This window comes from Cydia fagiglandana, chromosome 8, assembly GCF_963556715.1.
Source record: "Cydia fagiglandana chromosome 8, ilCydFagi1.1, whole genome shotgun sequence".
Lineage (NCBI taxonomy): Eukaryota > Metazoa > Arthropoda > Insecta > Lepidoptera > Tortricidae > Cydia > Cydia fagiglandana.
In genome coordinates this window covers 5,575,037-5,594,539 of record NC_085939.1, presented here as the reverse complement: position 1 = coordinate 5,594,539, position 19,503 = coordinate 5,575,037, and the positions used below count along the sequence as shown (strand labels likewise).

Below are 19,503 nucleotides of genomic sequence, written 5' to 3'. Positions count from 1 at the left end.
AATCTCAAAACTAAAATAGTTCCGTAACTTCCGTAAGTCATGCTCGTAGTTAAACTAAATGATGGGTTGAACCTTAAATTTTCAGAAAAAAAAGCACTCAAGGCTTATTTATTTTTTTACTTAGCTTATTTTCAGCTAAAATGTAAAATACAGTCAATACTTATTGAAGAAATATATGTATTTTTATTTTTAATCTCCGCTTCGATAACTATACCTAGGTAAGATTGATTTCAAAAGAGAGACTTTCGTTTTTGCTAACTAGTTTAATTACGTACTCGTATAATAGAGGTTTTCTCCGTGGTGCAGCACGTATTCTCGGGTTTTAACCGTGGTACCACGGCTTTTGTACCACGGGGGACCACGGGTAATTTTTTTTCCCCGTATACCCACTGCACCGAAATGGGACTACGGGTAATTGAAAAAAACTGTGTTTTACCCGTTGACCACCGCTGTTATATTTTGCAGATTAGAAGATATATTGTTGTTATATTAGATATACAATCTCTTAGCACTTTATGATTTATGCCCTGCGTCACTACCTATGTCATAAATTTATTGGAAGTTCCGGACATCGAGAAGGCCAAAATATTACTTGGGCATAACTTTTATTTGCCTCCGAAATGTCGCATTTGTCAGCAGCACTTGGAAGAGAAGAACTGGGTTCAACTATCACAAACTCAAGACACTCTTAGAGATTTTGGACAGGAGTACACAAATGATGTCGTTCGTATTTTTAGAAACACAATAGCTTCCATAAACTCTTCGGTCCAATTGTTAGTGAATTGTGTCCAAAATGTCTGAGACTTAAATAAAACTTTGTATGAACTAAAATGGCTTTAATTGGTCACATTTTTTTATTAGTTTTAGTAAAACAAAGCACCAAAATAAAAATTTAACTTAACTTTTCAAGGGCATGTCCGATTGGAATTTCGTGAGTTATAGTCAGTTGTATAAACTCGTCACGTTAAACATATTGAGTTCTACGCTTATTTGGAATCGTAGTTTCCATATATTTCTCAGTATCCGAAATAACATTTAATAATAGTAGAAGAGCCGGCCGCAAATTTTCTAACCGACTTGATACCACGATGAAATACACAATGGGAAACCATAAAAGTGATGCTAAGTCCGAATTCGATAGTCTGCCACGGCGGAACTTGCCGAAAGTACGAAAAAGAAGGCCACTTCCGGTGCGAAAAAAGGGGGCTGATTTAACCCATCTGATACCGAAATAATAATTATGGCAGCAGTTAGAAATTTACATGTAGACACATAAAAGCGAAGTCTGCCAGTATTTTTTTAGCCGGAAGTGCTTGGCAGACGCTCTCAAAGGTGGCCAACGGGACCCCTAATTTAACCCATCTGATACCACCATGAAACCAATTCCAGTCGGTAGGTATGAACCCTCATGTCAGGAATATATAAGTCTGCCAAGGCTATTCCTGCCGAAACACCTTGGCAGACGAGATTATGTAAGCAAGGTCGGCATCGGTTACCCTACACTAACCCATCTGATACCACCATGAAACCAATTCCAGTCAGTAGGTACGAACCCCCATTTTAGGAATATATAAGTCTGCCAAGGTTTTTCCTGCCGAAACACCTTGGCAGACGAGATTATAAGCAAGATGACCATCGGTTACCGTACACTAACCCATCTGATACCGCCATGAAACCAATTCCAGTCGGTAGGTATGAACCCTCATTTCAGGAATATATAAGTCTGCCAAGGCTTTTCCTGCCGTAACACCATGGCAGACGAGATTATGTAAGCAAGGTCGGCATCGGTTACCCTACACTAACCCATCTGATACCACCATGAAACCAATTCCAGTCGGTAGGTATTAACCCCCATTTTAGAAATATATAAGTCTGCCAAGGTTTTTCCTGCCGAAACACCTTGGCAGACGAGATTATAAGCAAGATGACCATCGGTTACCGTACACTAACCCATCTGATACCACCATGAAACCAATTCTAGTCGGTAGGTATGAACCCTCATTTCAGGAATTTATAAGTCTGCCAAGGCCTTTCCTGCCGAAACACCTTGACAGACGAGATTATGTAAGCAGCATCCGCATCCGAGGGATCCGTATTTTGGAATTATACAGATTACGGGCATTATTAATAGCTGTAGGCTTATTTATTACTTTATGATTATACATATTTGTATATTATTTTGTTATTAATAAAATATATTTATAATTTATTAAACCTAAACTTAATACATTGGGAATTCATTACCTGCTTACGGCAGTAGTAGGGATTAGTGGGTGAGTTCTGGCTCACTGAGCCAGGCCAACAGTCCCTCCCCCTTTTTTCCCTTGTTGAGGCCCTGCAACCTTGCCTTGAACCCAAACTAATGTCATTGTAGCTCGAATCTAACCTAATCTATTTTTATTGCTTTTAAAATATTTCAATTATCTACTTTTGCAAAGTTAAATGTTGTAATCTCTATTTCGCAAAATAGAATTTTAATGTGACTTTAATGTATGTGCAGTCTACTTAGTAATTGGGTTTAAAGATATAAAAACACACATTTTATTTCCTATCCTAAGTATCCTATCCTAAGTTTATTCAAATAATATTCTGAACATATATAGTAACATCATTACTTATTCTGTGTACAGTGGAGAAAACGAATGAAATCATGCAATTTGATTTTGATATTTTTAAATAAAGAGTAACCAAACAGTATTTTCCACAGTTGTTGGTAATGATACCATCTCTTACAATTTCTCTTCATGAACATTTTATGATACCTAACCTTCCAGTTTTCGCCCGAATTAATCAAAAAATTCACCAACACCATTTACACCAACCAAATAGAAAACGGGTCCGTGTCCGAATTCGCGATCTCGAGTCCGGGTCCGCGTCCGGGTCCAGGTTCAGGTAGAAGTCGAATTCAAAATCTTGCTTGTTTTGCCAGTGGGGTAACTTGCTTAACAATCAATTAGAAAAAGACAAGTCGTCGAGGAGTTCCGTTCTGATCACCATCAGCAATACCACTTCATCAAATGCCACTGTTCTTAATGTAAATCCTTGTTTGCCTGATGAAAATACAAAATTCACTATACAATGCCATTCAGATTTGTAGAGTTCCCTCGATTCCTTATGGATCCCATCATTAGAACTTGAGCTTGACGAAAATGTGACTTAAAAACCTAACGTGCTTAACAAACATAACGAAGAGGACAAATCCCCAAACATGAGCTATGCGTCGTTGAAGAGTTCCATTCTGATCATCATCAGCAGTTTCACTTCATCAAATGTCACAATTTTGAATGTAAAAGCTTGGTTTGTTTATAAAAACACCAGTATCACTATATGTTAGGATGGTTCAAAAAACATTTTTTTCTCCTAAGGGGCCCTTATTTAGTTTCGTAATTTATCTCAACTACAAGGGGGTGCTTCACCACGTTAAAATTTTGTGTTGTTTGAAACCCAAAAAATAGAGTATTTATTATTCAGAATTTTATTTAAATATCTGGTTTCACACTATTTGCACATGTGATGTATAAGTTTTGAAGTAGAAAAACATTTTCTTTCAAAATAATATCTTTTAAATCACACTTTCAAATAATGTGAAAACGACTACTTACATAAAAATCTAAAAAATAGTAACTTATTTTTTTTGGATTTCATACAATTTGAAAAATTTCTAAGTGTTTGAGCACCCCCTTGTAGTTAAGATAAGATTACAAACTTGGTGTATTTTGTCAACATAATAAATGTAACAAAATAAGGGGGTGCCGCTTCTTCTAGCTAGAGTTTGAATTTTTCCCATACAAACGTGAACCACCCTACTACTATATGCAGCACAACGTCCGGAGTGGCGCAGGCTGGTGCATGACAAAGTGCGCGATTACGAGAAGCAACGTAAAGTTGACCTCGACACTAAACGCGATGATCTGAAAGCGCGCCAGCCTGCTTCCATTCACTACCACTATGTGGCTGGTGTTCTCACGTGCCCTTAATGTGCGCGGAGGTTCACCTCCAAGATCGGCTATGTCAGCCATATTCGGGCGCACGAGCGCCGAGCTAACTAGGAGTCGAAGTGGTCGCCATGGTCGAAATCGGCCGGAAGGATCATCATCATCATTTCATTCACCTAGAAGATTTGAAGAGTGCCCTCGATTCGTCCTTAATCTCACCATCAGAACTGGGTTTTGACAAAGACGGAACCAATCTGTATGTATATACTTACAAGTTACAACTCAACTAAAAAAAGAATTTTCAAAATCGATCCCGAAATGACGGAGATATCAAACATTAAAAAAACCGAATTAATACCTCCTTTTTAGGGTTCCGTAGCCAAATGGCAAAAAACGGAACTCTTATAGATTCGTCATGTCTGTCTGTGCGTCTGTCCGTCCGTATGTCACAGCCACTTTTTTCCGAAACTATAAGAACTGTTGAAACTTGGTAAGTAGATGTATTCTGTGAAACGCATCAAGATTTTAACACAAAAATAGAAAAAAAAACAATAAATTTTGGGGGTCCCCCATACTTAGAACTGAAACTTAAAATTTCATTTTCATTAAACCCATACGTGTGGGGTATCTATGGATAGGTCTTGAAAACAAAAATGATATTGAGGTTTGTAATATAATTTTTTTCTAAACTGAATAGTTTGCGCGAGAGACACTTCCAAAGTGGTAAATTGTGTGCACCCCCCCCCCCCTCCCTTCAACTTCTAAAATAAGAGAATGACAAAACTAAAAAATATATATGATGTACATTATCATGCAAACTTCCACCGAAAATTGGTTTGAACGAGATCTAGTAGGTAGTTTTTTTTTAATCGTCATAAATCGTAAACCGCAATTTTGTTATGTTACTTGCTGCTACGGAACCCTTCATGGGCGAGTCCGACTCACACTTGGCCGCTTTTTGGGTTTGCTTTATTATTGAAGTGAAAACTTCTTTAGCGGCGCTGAGCACTTTTTAAGGTGGGGAAAAAAATGATAAACTCGAGTCGAGACAGCGTAACGCGTAACACGCTGACGTCATGGGTGACGGACAATGTGATGAACATTGTTATCTCAGCCATAAGACGTCCGCTGCTGAACATAGGCCTCCCCCTTGGACCTCCATTCGTACCGGTTGGAAGCGACCCGCATCCAGCGTCTTCCGGCGGCCTTAACAAGGTCGTCCGTCCATCTTGTGGGTGGACGCCCTACGCTGCGCTTGCTAGTCCGTGGTCTCCACTCGAGCACTTTTCGACCCCATCGGCCATCTTCTCTGCGCGCAATGTGGCCTGCCCATTGCCACTTCAGCTTGCTAATCCGGTGGGCTATGTCGGTAACTTTAGTTCGTCTACGGATCTCCTCATTTCTGATTCGATCACGGAGAGAAACTCCGAGCATAGCCCTCTCATAGCTCGTTGAGCGACTTTGAATTTTGAGATGAGGCCGATAGTGAAAAACTACGTTTCGGAGCCGTAAGTCATCACTGATAACACACATTGATTAAAGACTTTCGTCTTGAGGCACTGAGGTATGTCGGACAAAAAGACATTACGTAGTTTCCCGAACGCTGCCCTACCGAGTTGGATTCGGCGGTTAACCTCCTTCTCGAAGTTGGACCTACCTAATTGGACTACTTGTCCTAGGCAGATGTACGAGTCAACAACTTCGAGTACCGAGTTCCCAACAGAGACTGGGATGGGCACAACATTGGCATTTGACATAAGTTTCGTCTTGTCCATGTTCATTTTCAAGCCCACCCGTTGTGAAACTCGGGTGAGGTCATCGACCATCATGCTGAGTTCCTCCATCGACTTTGCCATGACTACGATATCGTCGGCAAACCAAAGGTGAGTGATGTATTCGCCGTTGATGTTGATGCCAAGTCCTTGCCATTCCAGGTGCTTGAAGGCGTCTTCCATTACGGCAGTATACAGTTTCGGAGAGATAATATCTCCCTGCCTTACACCTCTTTGCAATAGAATCGCCTTCGCACTCTGCTCCTGACTCGGACCGACATGGTGGCGTAACTATACAAACACTTCAACACTTCGATGTACCGATAGTCAATATTGCATCGCTGAAGAGACTCAAGCAGTCTAGAGGCTAGTTTAGATCTCGTTCAAACCAATTTTCGGTGGAAGTTTGCATGATAATGTACATCATATATATTTTTTAGTTTTGTCGGTGTACTGCCATCTCGCCGAAATATTTTTCGCCTAATTTCACTTCCCAACCAACTTATTGCAGTACTTTTAGTTGGCAAACCAATGCTTAGCATATTATTATTTAGCATAATTTTTATTTGACTACAATTTTATTTAGCAGATGTTCATTTTACCACGATTTATTTAGAAAAATAGTCACTAAGCAAATGTTTTATTATACCTAACTATTTATTGTTACATAACGTTTGCCAAAATTGAAACTTCGCATACTTTTTATTTGATCACAATTTTATTTAGTAGATGTTCATTTTACCAAAATTCTTTAAGACAAATAGTCACTGAGCAAATGTTTCAACTTAGCTAACTCTTAATTGTCAAAAAACGTTTGCTTTATTTATACTTACTTTTCATAATATATTTTGATGGCTATTTGACCTGTTGGTGGCTTTTTTTTTAACAAACGTATCTACATATTTCCATGGACGGGTGCCACTACGCTAATAGATTTGATGACTGTACCAACATGTTTTAGGTTAGATTACTGCAATCCTCAAGAAAACGAACTGTTGCCAGAAAAGTGGGTTAGGTTAGGTTAGAACTGCGACCCCACGAAAACAAACTGTTGCCTCAAAGGTGGGTTAGGTTAGAACTGCGACCCCCGAGAAAACGAACTGTTGCCAGAAAAGTGGGTTAGGTTACGTTAGAACTGCGATCCCACGAAAACAAACTGTTGCCAGAAAAGTGGGTTAGGTTAGGTTAGAACTGCGACCCCACGAAAACAAACTGTTACCTGAAAGGTGGGTTAGGTTAGGTTAGAACTGCGACCCCCGAGAAAACGAACTGTTGCCAGAAAAGTGGGTTAGGTTAGGTTAGAACTGCGACCCCACGAAAACAAACTGTTGCCTGAAAGGTGGGTTAGGTTAGAACTGCGACCCCCAAGAAAACGAACTGTTGCCAGAAAAGTGGGTTAGGTTAGGTTAGAACTGCAACCTCGAAGAAAACGAACTGTTGCCAGAAAAGTGGCTTAGGTTAGGTTAGAACTGCGTCCCCACGAAAACAAACTGTTGCCTGAAAGGTGGGTTAGGTTAGATTAGAACTGCGACCCCCAAGAAAACGAACTGATGGCAGAAAAGTGGGTTAGGTTAGGTTAGAACTGCGACCCTACGAAAACAAACTGTTGCCTGAAAGGTGGGTTAGGTTAGGTTAGAACTGCCACCCCCAAGAAAACGAACTGTTGCCAGAAAAGTGGGTTAGGTTAGATTAGAACTGCAACCCCCAAGAAAACGAACTGTTGCCAGAAAAGTGGGTTAGGTTAGGTTAGAACAGCAACCCCCAAGAAAACGAGCTGTTGCCAGAAAAGTGGGTTAGGTTAGGTCAGAACTGCGACCCCACGAAAACAAACTGTTGCCTGAAAGGTGGGTTAGGTTAGGTTAGAACTGCGACCCCCAAGAAAACGAACTGTTGCCAGAAAAGTGGGTTAGGTTAGGTAAGAATTGCGACCCCACGAAAACAAACTGTTGCCAGAAATGTAGTAAACAAAATTACTACCTCCATCATTGAACTGCACATCTCGAAAAAACTACCTACGTAACGAAATAAAATGCTACTGTAATTTGTACCATGAGTAGTTGAGTACTATATTATTAGGGTATTTAGTAGTATGCATCACAATATTAGGCGAAAAATAATTTATGCCTATCAATACATTCGACATAACAATAAAAGACATTTTGAAACATGACCAACTAAATATTTTGCCATACAATAATATTGTAAATAATCATTTGCGACATGTTATATATGCGAAACATTGGTTTGCCATCTGATAGTTTTGCCAAATGATACTATGGGAAAAATAGTTTGGGAAGTGATAATTTGCCATACAATTTTCGGCCACATATTAGTAAACCAGTTTTGTCATTCTCTTATTTTAGAAATTAAAGGGGGGGGGGGGGGGTGCACACAATTTACCACTTTGGAAGTGTCTATCGGTATTAATTCGGTTTTTTTTAATGTTTGATATCTCCGTCATTTCGGGATCGATTTTGAAAATTGTTTTTTTAGTTGAGTTGTAACTTGTAAGTATATACATACAGATTGGTTCCGTCTTTGTCAAAACCCAGTTCTGATGGTGAGATTAAGGACGAATCGAGGGCACTCTTCAAATCTTGTAGGTATACATATAGTAGGGTGGTTCACGTTTGTATGGGAAAAATTCAAACTCTAGCTAGAAGAAGCGGCACCCCCTTATTTTGTTACACTTATTATGTTGACAAAATACACCAAGTTTGTAATCTTATCTTAACTACAAGGGGGCGCTCAAACACTTAGAAATTTTCAAATTGTATGAAATCCAAAAAAATTAAGTTATAATTTTTTAGATTTTTTATGTAAGTAGTAGTTTTCACATTATTTGAAAGTGTGATTTAAAAGATATTAGTTTGAAAGAAAATGTTTTTCTACTTCAAAACTTATACATCACATGTGCAAATAGTGTGAAACCAGATATTTAAATAAAATTTTGAATAATACTCTTTTTTTTGGGTTTCAAACAACATACAAAATTTCAACGTGGTGAAGCACCCCCTTGTAGTTGAGATAAATTACGAAACTTGGTGTATTTTATCAACATAATAAGTGTAACTAAATAAGGGGGTGCCCCTTAGGAAAAAAAATGTTTTTTGAACCACCCTAACATATAGTGATACTGGTGTTTTTATAAACAAACCAAGCTTTTACATTCAAAATTGTGACATTTGATGAAGTGAAACTGCTGATGATGATCAGAATGGAACTCTTCAACGACGCATAGCTCATGTTTGGGGATTTGTCCTCTTCGTTATGTTTGTTAAGCACGTTAGGTTTTTAAGTCATATTTTCGTCAAGCTCAAGTTCTAATGACGGGATCCATAAGGAATCGAGGGAACTCTACAAATCTGAATGGCATTGTATTTTCATCAGGCAAACAAGGATTTACATTAAGAACAGTGGCATTTGATGAAGTGGTATTGCTGGTGGTGATCAGAACGGAACTCCTCGACGACTTGTCTTTTTCTAATTGATTGTTAAGCAAGTTACCCCACTGGCAAAACAAGCAAGATTTTGAATTCGACTTCTACCTGAACCTGGACCCGGACGCGGACCCGGACTCGAGATCGCGAATTCGGACACGGACCCGTTTTCTATTTGGTTGGTGTAAATGGTGTTGGTGAATTTTTTGATTAATTCGGGCGAAAACTGGAAGGTTAGGTATCATAAAATGTTCATGAAGAGAAATTGTAAGAGATGGTATCATTACCAACAACTGTGGAAAATACTGTTTGGTTACTCTTTATTTAAAAATAGCAAAATCAAATTGCATGATTTCATTCGTTTTCTCCACTGTACACAGAATAAGTAATGATGTTACTATATATGTTCAGAATATTATTTGAATAAACTTAGGATAGGATACTTAGGATAGGAAATAAAATGTGTGTTTTTATATCTTTAAACCCAATTACTAAGTAGACTGCACATACATTAAAGTCACATTAAAATTCTATTTTGCGAAAAAGAGATTACAACATTTAACTTTGCAAAAGTAGATAATTGAAATATTTTAAAAGCAATAAAAATAGATTAGGTTAGATTCGAGCTACAATGACATTAGTTTGGGTTCAAGGCAAGGTAGCAGGGCCTCAACAAGGGAAAAAAGGGGGAGGGACTGTTGGCCTGGCCCAGTGAGCCAGAACTCACCCACTAATCCCTACTACTGCCGTAAGCAGGTAATGAATTCCCAATGTATTAAGTTTAGGTTTAATAAATTATAAATATATTTTAATAATAACATAATAATATACAAATATGTATAATCATAAAGTAATAAATAAGCCTACAGCTATTAATAATGTCCGTAATCTGTATAATTCCAAAATACGGATCCCTCGGATGCGGATGCTGCTTACATAATCTCATCTGTCAAGGTGTTTCGGCAGGAAAGGCCTTGGCAGACTTATAAATTCCTGAAATGAGGGTTCATACCTACCGACTAGAATTGGTTTCATGGTGGTATCAGATGGGTTAGTGTACGGTAACCGATGGTCATCTTGCTTATAATCTCGTCTGCCAAGGTGTTTCGGCAGGAAAAACCTTGGCAGACTTATATATTTCTAAAATGGGGGTTCATACCTACCGACTGGAATTGGTTTCATGGTGGTATCAGATGGGTTAGTGTAGGGTAACCGATGCCGACCTTGCTTACATAATCTCGTCTGCCATGGTGTTACGGCAGGAAAAGCCTTGGCAGACTTATATATTCCTGAAATGAGGGTTCATACCTACCGACTGGAATTGGTTTCATGGCGGTATCAGATGGGTTAGTGTACGGTAACCGATGGTCATCTTGCTTATAATCTCGTCTGCCAAGGTGTTTCGGCAGGAAAAACCTTGGCAGACTTATATATTCCTAAAATGGGGGTTCGTACCTACTGACTGGAATTGGTTTCATGGTGGTATCAGATGGGTTAGTGTAGGGTAACCGATGCCGACCTTGCTTACATAATCTCGTCTGCCAAGGTGTTTCGGCAGGAATAGCCTTGGCAGACTTATATATTCCTGACATGAGGGTTCATACCTACCGACTGGAATTGGTTTCATGGTGGTATCAGATGGGTTAAATTAGGGGTCCCGTTGGCCACCTTTGAGAGCGTCTGCCAAGCACTTCCGGCTAAAAAAATACTGGCAGACTTCGCTTTTATGTGTCTACATGTAAATTTCTAACTGCTGCCATAATTATTATTTCGGTATCAAATGGGTTAAATCAGCCCCCTTTTTTCGCACCGGAAGTGGCCTTCTTTTTCGTACTTTCGGCAAGTTCCGCCGTGGCAGACTATCGAATTCGGACTTAGCATCACTTTTATGGTTTCCCATTGTGTATTTCATCGTGGTATCAAGTCGGTTAGAAAATTTGCGGCCGGCTCTTCTACTATAAACGCAGCAATGTTACATTTTCCTCATGCCTTGAAAATATGCTTCGACAGAAAACTAAATACCTACTTGAACGAAGCTGTTTACGTAGAATTAAAAAAACAATATTAAGTTCTGAAGGATGCATGACATATCTATTGCAGTGGGACTACGGGGAATTTCTTTTTTCGAGGAATGACCCGTGGGCCCACGGAAAGTTTCGTATTCAAAACGATAACTTAAAACTGGAGCAGTGGGGTCTACGGGGAAAATACGGGGAAAAAAATTACCCGTGGTCCCCCGTGGTACAAAAGCCGTGGTACCACGGTTAAAACCCGCGTATTCTCAGTAGAATTACTTTTTACTCAAGGTAGCTGGTTGCATGTATGCGAATAATGAAACCTAACAGATACCTACAGTCGAGGTTATACATCATAAATTTATAACTATCATAAGTATGATAGGTACAATTATCTAAGCATTAGCAAACAAAATAGTTATGTACAACGAATACTTTATTAAAATATGCATACCTAAGTATTATAAAGTCTGCAGGGCTAGTTTTAGACTCTATTCCATTAGAAATAGATTTTTCCTCCCCTTTTGTACAAAGTTAATAAATTAAATTAATAAATTTGTTAGTAAATTTGCACGTTAATGTGCTCTGCGCTAATTTCGGAAAACCTAGTATCTGTAACATATAAGTACTTAGTTATTTAAACACTTTTATACTCAATGTGCATTTATACTTAGGATCGCCAGCAAACGCTACCGCTGAGGAAGATAGAAGCTCAGTCGGAAATATTAACAAACGGACACCAGCAGGCGAAACGAGATGTGAGCAACGGACATACGCAGCAAATACGCGAAACTTACAACGGGCACGTTCAACAAAAACGCGATACAGCGAATGGGCATATAAGCGAAGCTTTGAACGGGCACATACTACAAAAACGCGAAGACTTGAATGGGTTTCAGCAAAAGCGGCAAGTCGCGAATGGACAACCGCATTCTGATGGGCATATGCAGCAAAAACGAGAAGCGGACAACCCTCCTCCACCACCGCCGGTAAGTTAATACTTTCTGGATGATTTCAGAATTTTTACAAATGACATAGATGCAGGTTCAAGAGTCAGCAATTTTGCCGTTCATTTCTTTTTAAACTTAACCACGCCTTCAAACGTTGAAATAACTGTTTCACAATTAAGGAAATTTATGAAATGTATCAGAAATTAAACATCGCTAATCGAGAGTATCCTTAAAATATTTTACCATCCACCTCATTATAATGTATGATTTGTTCATTTCAAATTCATGCTGGAATTTGTTGTTGAACAGCAATTAAGCGTTTCATTGGCAGAGCAAATCGCCAAGAATTTTCAACTTTGCATCATAATTTACTTTTGGATAATTGGCCAATTGATAAATCGGTTGAGAAATTTGGCCTTGATAACTAAGCTGTATTAACTTCCTTTCAGATGCCAGCGGTGAATGGTCAACTGAACGGAGAACGTAAAAAATTAGACATATCGAAATCGTTTCCAAAAACACTTAACACAGATCTGGTTAACTCTTTGAACCAAAGAAATGGTTCGTTGGCACGAACGCCGACGCCCGACTACAATAACAAGACAGACTTTAAGACACAATTTAAATTGAAGAGTGTGAAAGATGACAAGGCCGAGCTGGACTCGCTAGAGTCATATACATTAAAGAATCCCGCTAACGTGCAACCAAAGCCGCCATCGAATTATTTTGTGAAAGCGCCGAACGGGACAGCTACGATGAAGAAGCACCAAAGACCGGTGTCTGTCACGATAGGGGAGTACGCGGGAGGCGGGAACAGCCGGCGCGAACCTTCCAAGCTGGAGTTCCTCAATGGTGACAAACCTGATGGACCCGTGCCGGCAGCCGATGATGAACATATTTCCAATAGACTTCAGTCCGAGTTAGCCCTCACACTTTCTAGGTCCAATTTACGCAAAAAGACTGACGCATTGGTAAGTACAAAATAATAATCGTAGCCGAGGCGTTCCCAGTAAATGTAATAAAGTAATATCTACATTGATTCTCTTTCAGGGTTATCAGATAGGTCCAGATATCCTGAGAGTAGATAACAACGAAGATAGTGATTGGTCTATTGACAAAAATTTTCACGCCAGATATGGAAACAATCTATTGCCTCTACCACCGAGCATAACAATACCCAAAGTATCAAAAGTAAAGCATTGAGAGGCGTTACAAATATCTTCAAAGTTTGTTCTTGCGTCATTATCCATTGTCTTTTACACAATGATGATTTATTTATATGTAAGAATGACTCAATCTTATACCTAACAACTAAGTCCTAATACAAGTCTTCATCTATACCTACCTATCAATATCACGAGCACAATCAAATTTCGATATGCACGAGTGAAATTAAAAAAGAAACACTAGAGTGGTGTGAAATTTCTAATCTTTGTAGGTACAGTCTGACAAAAAAGAGTAGAAATAAAAAGTGGCAATACTACCTACAGCAGTGTCGTCCCTTTCAAATCAATCTATGAAAACGGGACGACACTACAGTATTGCCAGTTTTTAATTTCTACTCTTTTTTGTCAGACTATAGGGAGGTACTTGTCAGGTGGTGGTGCAGAGATTAATATAGAGGAATGTTAGTTTTCTAAAATAAATAAAAGTTGGTCTGCAAGGAAAGAAAAGAGACGTGCACTTAATTTATTTATTATTTTTGGTTTCAGATCGACGCAGGTCGATGATTTGAAGATCACTGTGATTTGTGATTACAATAAAATTAGTTTAATTAGTGTGTTTTATGTCAAATATTTTTAGTGCAGAAAGTATGTATAATTATTTTAGTATATATCTGTGAATAAAATAATATGTTTTAATAAAGTTTCGAAGAAGAAATTGCCATTAACTGTTTTAAAAAAGCGTATTTAATAATAATAATTCAAGTTGATTTAATTTATAGCTGCTATATGCATAGGCATTGAACAGGGCATTGCCAAAGTTATTCTCACAATTGTTTGAAGTTAAGCTAAAACTGTATTATGGATACAGACTAGGTTCAGTTAATGTTATAAAGTTATTTGTTTTACAAGGGGAAAAGTTGTTGCCTTGAAACCCTCGCAACGCTCTAGATTCCACTTTTCGAAACACTCGCTAACATGTCACCTTTCATATCGTGCGCTAGATAGGCACCTATATCATTGTGTAACTAACTATATTTAATTTAGATTACTAAGTTTTTTTTTAAATTGATAAAAAAATTTGCTCATGTATGTAAAGTAGGTAACTTTAGGTCGGTCTTTGGTATATTAAGTAAGACACAACTATATACCTACCTACTTTTTAATTGTGAAATCTTTATTTAAAATATGTCCAGCTTAGTTGACGTGTGCCTAAGTAAGTATGTGTGTCTACTTGTCTAGTGCTAATAGTCGTCAAATGTTTTAGTGCGAATTACTGTATTATTTTACGAATTACCTAAGTCATAATCGTAGACATTAAACAATTGAATATTTATGAACATGGAGTGTTTTTCTCTACCATAACCAGTGCTCTACAAGTCTACATATCGCTGGCCCAATATTACAGGTAAATGTAAGGAAAATGTAACCTAGAACAGGTTACATTTTCAAGGTAGTTGAAATTCGACTTAATGTCTCTATGTATGACAATGTTCAAATTTCAGTTCGATAAAAGTGAAACATAGAAGTCATAGAACCCTGTAATATTGGACCAGCGATATGATGAATTCTTATATCAAGTTACTTATTAAATAATATGACATAAACTTATTAAAATATGACATAAATTTGACGATATAGTTCATAACAATCATAACACACCTACCTAGGGGTTGTGCACAAATCACGCGAGGTGTTTTCGGCTACTTTTTGACCTTGGTGATATTGAGTGAGTGATTGAGTTTGGTGAGGTTTTTGGCTACCCCCCCTCCCCCCACACAACCTCACGTGTATTTTCTTGATATTTTTGCATTCGACCTAATTTTAAGATAAGTAGTGTTGTATATAGAAAATCTGGTTTATTTTTCTATTTTCGTTAAATGGACTCGCTATTTTGAAGTGCAAAGTGAATATTTATGTTTAACGTAACCGAGAAAAAAAAATCTACTCATGTGGTAGGTCTTTTTTTTCTTAGTTTCGTTCACTGTAGAAAAATATACGTGAGGTTTCCTTAAATCACCCCTCCCCCAACGTGATCTATCGTGATTTTTTCGTGAACCCCTCCTCCTATCGAACCTCGCGTGATTTGTGCACAAGCCCCTACCTATAAAAGGTTAACTTTACTATCGTCTATTATAGAGGTAAAAATAAAAACAAGTAATAAAGAACGTAGATAAAGTTCCGTAAAAACATAAAGTGATAAAGAGAAAGAAATTCCGTGCACTTTTTTATAAAGTCATTTTAGAATAGTACTCTGGTGGCCTAGATTTCCACTTGACTGACAGTGGGTATAGGTACTTTATACTACATAATTGACCGAGCGTAGCGAAGCTCTTCGTATCAGCTTAGGTAATTAGTAAGTATAAAAAAATAGTGCATGCCTGAAGGAAAATAGTCCTCATTGCGTACACAGCGAGTAAAGTAAAATCACAGTAAACTCACTGTGATAAGAAATCTAGGCTTTCTGGGGACTGGGGTGGGAAATTAATTCTTTAACTGTACGTGTACTACGACCTACTGCGTGGTATGTGTAAAAGGAAAGAAAGGGCTTTTTCTTGTAATGCCCTATTAGGTCCCTATACTAAATAGCAGGCCCTGAAAAAGGGCATACATATGTCTAGGTAACACACAGGTTTATAAGTAGAATGTCGCTTACGCTTCAAGATAATTGAAGTGTGCAAAAGGAAAGCCGTTACGTATGGTGAACATTTAATGAGTGCAAAAGAGGCAGACTACAATACAAATGAATAAACTTGACCACGTTTGAGTTACATATAGTGGCCGCTAACGGCCGCTTGATTGTACCTATATGATTATAGCGGACTGCAAAATACGAACGGGCGTTATCAGAGTTGGACGGTCCTTTAATCCAATAGGTACTTTTACTAACCAAATAATTAGTGTGAATTTACAATAAGGGTTAATGACAGGTAGTACCTACTTCAAACCTCTTAAAATACCTCCTTACGGTGTAAACATCGTTATTAATTAGTGCGGCCGCTTGCTGAGTGCACATAATATACGCTAATCCGTACCAGACGGGCGGACAGCGGACAGCAAGTGAGATCATTACGTAAACAAGCATAATTGCCTCCTTATCTACGGCGTTTGTTCCATATGAGTTATTGCATTGGTAAGTACTTACCAAGTTACCACACAGATGAAAGATAATAGAATTTTAATTCGTATTTTCCGTTGATCACAGGCCGGAGGTCCACGTGCAGGCAGAACAAGGGTAGAAGGTTGAATAGAATACTTTCACTAATCTTAACGAAGGTAGTGTTATGTTCTCCTTGTTTACTAATAATAGATTAAATACTGGTATGCAAATAAAGGTCTTATCTTATCTTATAAATACGTTGAAGTGATAGACAATGTCAGAATACGGTTAAAAACATTAAAAAAGACACGGAAAACGATGTCAAAAATTATGAGGGTGGCATTTGTAAAAAAAACCCTCTATAAAAATAAAGAATTAAAAAAAAAGGTCAAAAATGTCTATAGATCCGTGGATATACTTACTATATATATACTCTTTGATCCGTGGTGTGGTTTTCAAATGACTGCGTAGGTTGTAGACATAATTATATTGCCAATAGGTCGATAATGACATGATTGTGTCATTTCATTATAATTTATTTGATATTTATAGTCACACTTAGGTATTTATGTAATAAAATCTAAAATAGTTCAGTCCTATTCTGGGCTTTGTTTATTTCATGTTTTTTGGTTCGTTGCGACATGTACGGAATTATCAAATTATTGCTCAAAAGAGAGCGTAATATTGAAGATACAGTATTAATAGAAAGCCCCTTTGAGGAAGAAACACGTTCAGGGTCTTATTGTGATACAGTGATATTAGGTAGGTAGGTATAGGTATAATACCTATGTGTTTATGATGATATATTACCTAATATGTACCTAGGCGTAAGTTGTGGGAGATGTACGTATCGTAGGTACCTACCTAACTAGTTAAGTACATATAAGGCAAATATAAGGTGTCTGAAAACTCATGAAAATAATTTTTCTCAAAAATGGACGGCAAAGTCGACTTTGCCGTCTAAAAAATAGGTCGCGAAGCGCGTAGTTTATGGTCAGTCAAAAATTAAAAAGTTATAAACATTGCAGTCTCGATTTTGGGACTGCAATGTTGCATACAAATTCCATTATTTGTCGAGTTCCAAACTTTTTAAAAGTTGAAATGGCCATATCAAATGAAGGCACAGCACAGGCCCATTAAAACAGCCAAACAGATGATTAGTACCGCGACTATTTAGCTGTCTCAAATAGGTTGGCGTATTTTCGGCAGAAAATACACTTCTATTTTTTTATTAAAAAAATAAAAAGGCGGCGAGGGCTTTTTTCTGTGAAAATGTATACGTAAGAATGTTGCTTTTGTAAATTATTTCTATGATATTTATATTTCTTGCACCATTTTTGAGAAAAGCACTATATATGACTCGGCTAGAAGGCTACTTGCTGGCTTCGGATTCAATTAAACGGACTCCCGAGGTCGTCCGTTTAAAACGAATCCTCAGCCTGCAAGTAGCTACTTCCGAGCCTCGACAATAATGTACTATCTCTTGATTTTTTTAAAATTAGGTACCGCTTTATTCAAAATCGATCGAAGTTCCTATACTTACCCAACAGTCACGTGCACCTTAATAATTCGTAGACCACTCACGGATCAGTCATATTTTTTCTAGCCATAACTCCGAAAAAATTTGTGATAGCTGCTGAAAAAAACGCCGAACGCAAAAAGGAACGGTTTATAGAAGACGATCCAAACATAGACAATTTTTCAGTCGTCTCCGTTTATCCTTTGACTTCCGTACAAATAGCTGTATTTAAGCGCACACGTAGACAGGCGTTGAAGGTGGTTTTCAATGGATTGATTACTAGATACTTTGAACTGGGAAAATTTGACAGAAGAAAAGTAAGTATTTTTCATGTTTTGTGGTTTTTATAGTCTCAATGTGTGCAATTGGCCATGTGCTCAGGCGACTTTATGGTAGGTATTAATAAAACAGCTGAAATTCACATTTGACGCACTAAGCGGTAGAAATTTTACAGGTTACCTACCTGTGGCCTATTTTATAAAGCTACAAGTTACAATTTACAAGCGGAAGTCTCGTTCTAACACATAGGGTTAGAAAGAAACTTCCGCTTGAAAATTGTAACTTGTAGCTTTATAAAATAGGCCACTGATCAGTGAAACATTAAAAACACCTACTCCAAAGTTTCACTTATATGTCTCATGGTCATGATAGGTGCCGTTATTTTTTTTACCACACTAAAATAAATCTTACCTAATTAACAGATATTTTGGCAACTTTGGTGTGGTCATGTTAAGGAGATAAGAAGGAATTCGCCGAAATGGCCTTACGAAATGACCAAGTCTGCCATATCACGGGCCCAGAATACTCTAAGATGGACCGACAAGGATTTATATCTGGGATCAAAAAGGGAAGTTGAAGATCAGATTCGGCCAATTCCAATACCGGGGATAGGGCGCACAGAAGACAAACTATATTACTTGAATCCGCAATATTTTGGATGCTGTGACCATACCGAGCATTGCGCACAATGTAATGAAGAAATACAAGCGACGCATGACTACGAAAACCTTGCGTATGCCGATAATCCGAATTCTAACATAACATACACCTCCTTAATGACAACAGTTGGTATAATAGGCCAATTTTAAATGGTTCGAAATCGTTTAAAGGAAATAAAAGCTACTACTTTAGTGATGAGATGACGATAATATTAACTGCTATTGAATTAAAGCTTCGTCGTAACTATGCGAACACCTGCAAAAACGTTTCTTTTCATGTCGTAGTTATGTTTATGCTTGATATTTTTCAGTGACCTCTATTATTATAATAAAATAAGGGTGACAGCTGTGGCCTATTTTATAAAGCTACAAGTTACAATTTACAAGCGAAAGTCACGTTCTAACACATAGGGTTAGAAAGAGACTTCCGCTTGTAAATTGTAACTTGTAGCTTTATAAAATGGGCCACTGGTAGCTACAGTTACCAAAAGCATGTGAGTGGGTATAATAAGTTGCAGTCAAATTGTAAAAAGTCCGCATTTTGTATTGTTATTTGTAATACATACCTCATGATTATGACATTAACAGCGCCGTTTGTAGTTTGCCGCGGCATTTTGGTCGAATTAGTTCTTTAATTTACCACGCGTGGCGCTGCACATCAAAACTGTGAA

At 37.9% G+C, this 19,503-nt stretch overlaps 2 protein-coding genes across 3 annotated transcripts in view; both read left to right on the top strand.

Moving 5' to 3' along the window:
* The window catches only part of LOC134666517 (uncharacterized), a 62,616-nt gene extending 48,001 nt beyond the window's left edge, over positions 1-14,615 (top strand). Inside the window, exons 10-12 of one of the 2 annotated variants that reach the window (XM_063523705.1) lie at positions 11,837-12,151; positions 12,562-13,083; positions 13,825-14,615. In XM_063523705.1, coding sequence (XP_063379775.1) covers positions 11,837-12,151; positions 12,562-13,083; positions 13,825-13,842 — 855 coding nt within the window. In that variant the 3' untranslated portion in view covers positions 13,843-14,615. Of the gene's footprint in view, positions 1-11,836; positions 12,152-12,561; positions 13,084-13,162; positions 13,602-13,824 lie in introns of those variants that run through there. The other variant, XM_063523704.1, reaches the window with a different exon arrangement.
* A 2,251-nt stretch (positions 14,616-16,866) lies between these two features.
* LOC134667005 (uncharacterized) lies at positions 16,867-19,181 on the top strand. Its single transcript, XM_063524313.1, has 3 exons — positions 16,867-17,137; positions 17,982-18,211; positions 18,596-19,181. The coding sequence occupies exons 1-3, from the start codon at positions 17,017-17,019 to the stop codon at positions 18,980-18,982; spliced, it is 738 nt and encodes a 245-aa protein (XP_063380383.1). The 5' UTR covers positions 16,867-17,016; the 3' UTR covers positions 18,983-19,181.
* Positions 19,182-19,503: the final 322 nt, after the last annotated feature.